Raw genomic sequence first — 3691 nt, forward strand, 5'->3', positions numbered from 1 at the left:
GCCAATATCCGCTGGATCATCAAAAAAGCAAGAGAGTTCCAGAAAAATATCTATTTCTGCTTTATTACCTATGCCAAAGCCTTTGACTGTGTGGATCACAAGAAACTGTGGAAAATTCTGACAGAGATGGGAATACCAGACCACCTGACCTGCCTCTTGAGAAATCTGTAAGGTCAGGAAGCAACAGTTAGAACTGGACATGGAACAACAGACTGGTTCCAAATAGGAAAAGGAGTATGTCAAGGCTGTATATTGTCCCCCTGCTTATTTAACTTATATGCAGAGTACATCATGAGAAATGCTGGGCTGGAGGAAGCACAAGCTGGAATCAAAATTGCCAGAAGAAATATCAACAACCTGAGACATGTAGATGACACCACCCTTATGACAGAAAGTGAAGAACTAAAAAGCCTCTTGATGAAAGTGAAAGAGGAGAGTGAAAAAGCTGGCATAAAGCTCAACATTCAGAAAGTGAAGATCATGGCATCCGGTCCCATCACTTCACAGCAAATAGATAGGGAAAGAGTGGCTGACTTTATTTTTCTGGGCTCCAAAATCACTGCAGATGGTGAATGCAGCCATGAAATTAAAAGATGCTTACTCCTTGGAAGGAAAGTTATGACCAACCTAGAAAGCATATTCAAAAGCTGATATATTACTTTGTCAGCAAAGATCCATATAGTCAAGGCTATGGTTTTTCCAGTGGTCATGTATGGATGTGAGAGTTAGACTATAAAGAAAGCTGAGCACAGAAGGATTGATGCTTTTAAACTGTGGTATTAGAGAAGACTCTTGAGAGGCCCTTGGACTGAAAGGAGATCCAACCAGTCCATTCTAAAGGAGATCAGTCCTGGGTGTTCACTGGATGGACTGATGTTGAAGCTGAAACTCCAATACTTTGGCCACCTGACGGGAAGAGCTGACTCATTAATAAAGAACCTGATTCTGGGAAAGATTGAGGGCAGGAAGAGAAGGGGATGACAGAGGATGAGATGGTTGGATGGCATCACCAACTCAATGGACATGAGTTTTGGTAACTCTGGGAGTTAGTACTAGACAGGGAGGCCTGACATGCTGTGGTTTATGGGGTCGCAAAGAGTCAGACATGACTAAGAGACTGAACTGAACTAATGGGACCAGATGCCATGATCTTCAATTCAGGTCAGTCACTCAGCCATGTTTGAGTCTTTGCGATCCCATGGACTGCAGCACTCCAGGCTTCCCTGTCCATCACCAACTCCCGGAGCTTGCTCAAACTCAAATCCATCGAGTAGGTGATGCCATCCAACCATTTCATTCTCTGTCGTTGTCTTCTCCTCCCACCTTCAATCTTTCCCAGCATCAAAGTCTTTTCTAATAAATCATTTCTTCACATCAGGTGGCCAAAGGATTAGAGTTTCAGCTTCAACATCAGTCCTTCCAATGGATATTCAGAACTGATTTCCTCTAGGATGGACTGCCTGGATCTCCTTGCAGTCCAAGGGACTCTCAAGAGTCTTACCCAAGACCACAGTTCAAAAGCTGGCGGTCAGCTTTCTTATAGTCCAACTCTCATATCCATACATGACTACTGGAAAAACCATAGCTTTGACTAGACAGATCTTTGTCAGCAAAGTAATGTCTCTGCTTTTTAATATGCTGTTTAGTTTGGTCATAGCTTTCTTTCCAAGGAGCAAGTGTCTTTTGATTTCATGGCTGCAGTTACCATCTGCAGTGATTTTGGAGCCCAAGACAATAAAGTCTGTCACTGTTTCCATTGTTTCCCTATCTATTTGCCATGAAGTGACGGGACTAGATGCCACGATCTTCATTTTTGAATGTTGAGTCTAAGCCAGTTTTTTCACTCTCCTCTTTCACCTTCATCAAGAGACTCTTCACTTTCTGCCATAAGGGTGGTGTCATCTGCATGTCTCAGGTGATTTGTGTGCTTTGTGTGAATTGCAAATGTAGTTGTAGGTAGTGACATAAAATGATTCAAGACACATATTATGTGCCAGAGATGAGGTGAGGTTAAGAAATGACACAACTTGAATGGCTGAAGGATTGCTTTATGAACAATTTAAAAATGGAATATGTGTGTTTTGGCAAATGCCATCTCTACTTCTTTTTCTCTTTGTGGTGTACTATACCACCATCCCTACTCCTCCAATTCTGGCCATGGACATCTACTATGTTAGCATGTTTGTTCTATTCTCTTATTTATAGTTGAGTAGTCTAAGGCAATGGCACCCCACTCCAGTACTCTTGCCTGGAAAATCTCATGGATGGAGGAGCCTGGTAGGCTGCAGTCCATGAGGTTGCTAAGAGTCGGACACGACTGAGCGACTTCACTTTGACTTTTCACTTTCATGCATTGGAGAAGGAAATGGCAACCCACTCCAGTGTTCTTGCCTGGAGAATCCCAGGGATGGGGGAGCCTGGCAGGCTGCCATCTATGGGGTCACACAGGACTGGACACGACTGAAGCGACTTAGCAGCAGCAGTAGCAGCAGCAGTAGCAGCAGCAGTCTTGGAGACTGTGGTGAAAGGGACATTGCACATGGAAGTGACTCTACTACTTTAGATGACCACAGGAAAAATGCTATTTAGTAGGTATATGGTCCTGAGAAGGAATTGAGGAGATTTATAGCCTTCAGAGTGTGAATATCCTTGAATAAGTGATCATTATGTTAATAATATAAAAAATTATTAATATTTTAGTTTCCTTTTCTTTTTCTTTAGTTTTGTTTTCAACATTCTAACTGATATATCAATTCATGGAATGAATCACTCCATGGTGTCGGAGTTTGTGTTCCTGGGACTCACCAACTCCTGGGAGATTCAACTTCTCCTCTTCCTGTTCTCTTCCATCTTCTACATGGCCAGCATGCTAGGAAACTCCCTCATTGTTCTCACTGTGATGATGAACCCTCACTTACACTCCCCCATGTACTTTCTGTTGGCCAACCTCTCCATCACTGACCTGGGAGTTTCCTCTGTAATTTCTCCCAAAATGATTTATGACATTTTTAGAAAACGTAAAGTCATCTCCTTTGGAGGCTGCATCGCGCAAATCTTCTTCATCCATATCATTGGTGGTGTGGAGATGGTGCTTCTTATAGCCATGGCCTTTGACAGATATGTTGCCATATGTAAGCCTCTCCACTATTTCACTATTATGAGCAGAAAAATGTGTCTTCAGCTTCTTGTTGCTGCATGGATAATTGGCTTTATTCACTCTGTGGTTCAACTGGGTTTTGTTGTAAAATTGCCAATCTGTGGCCCAAATGTAATAGATAGCTTTTACTGTGACTTTCCTCGGTTCATCAAACTTGCCTGCACAGACACCTTCAGGCTGGAGTCCATGGTCACAGCCAACAGTGGATTCATATCCCTGGGATCATTCTTCACATTGATCATCTCCTACATTTTTATCCTCATCACTGTTCGGAAACACTCATCAGGTAGCTCATCTAAGGCCCTCTCCACTTTGTCAACTCATGTCATGGTGGTGATTTTGTTCTTCGGTCCTTGCATCTTTGTTTACATCTGGCCTCACTCCACGTCACACCTAGACAAATTCCTTGTTGTTTTTGATGCAGTTCTCACCCCTTTTTTAAATTCAGTCATCTATACATTGAGGAACAAAGAAATGAAAGTGGCAATGAAGAAAGTATGCAGTCAATTTATTATTTACAGAAGGATTTCTTAA

The 3691-nt window shown here is 42.4% G+C and overlaps 1 protein-coding gene across 1 annotated transcript; it reads left to right on the forward strand.

Moving 5' to 3' along the window:
* The first annotated feature begins 2740 nt into the window (after positions 1 to 2740).
* Positions 2741 to 3691, forward strand: LOC101120837 (olfactory receptor 4F3/4F16/4F29-like). The gene has a single exon (XM_004010409.5). The coding sequence runs from the start codon at positions 2762 to 2764 to the stop codon at positions 3689 to 3691; it is 930 nt and encodes a 309-aa protein (XP_004010458.2). The 5' UTR covers positions 2741 to 2761.

The sequence above is a fragment of the Ovis aries genome, chromosome 7 (genome assembly GCF_016772045.2).
Source record: "Ovis aries strain OAR_USU_Benz2616 breed Rambouillet chromosome 7, ARS-UI_Ramb_v3.0, whole genome shotgun sequence".
Classification (NCBI taxonomy): Eukaryota; Metazoa; Chordata; class Mammalia; order Artiodactyla; family Bovidae; genus Ovis; species Ovis aries.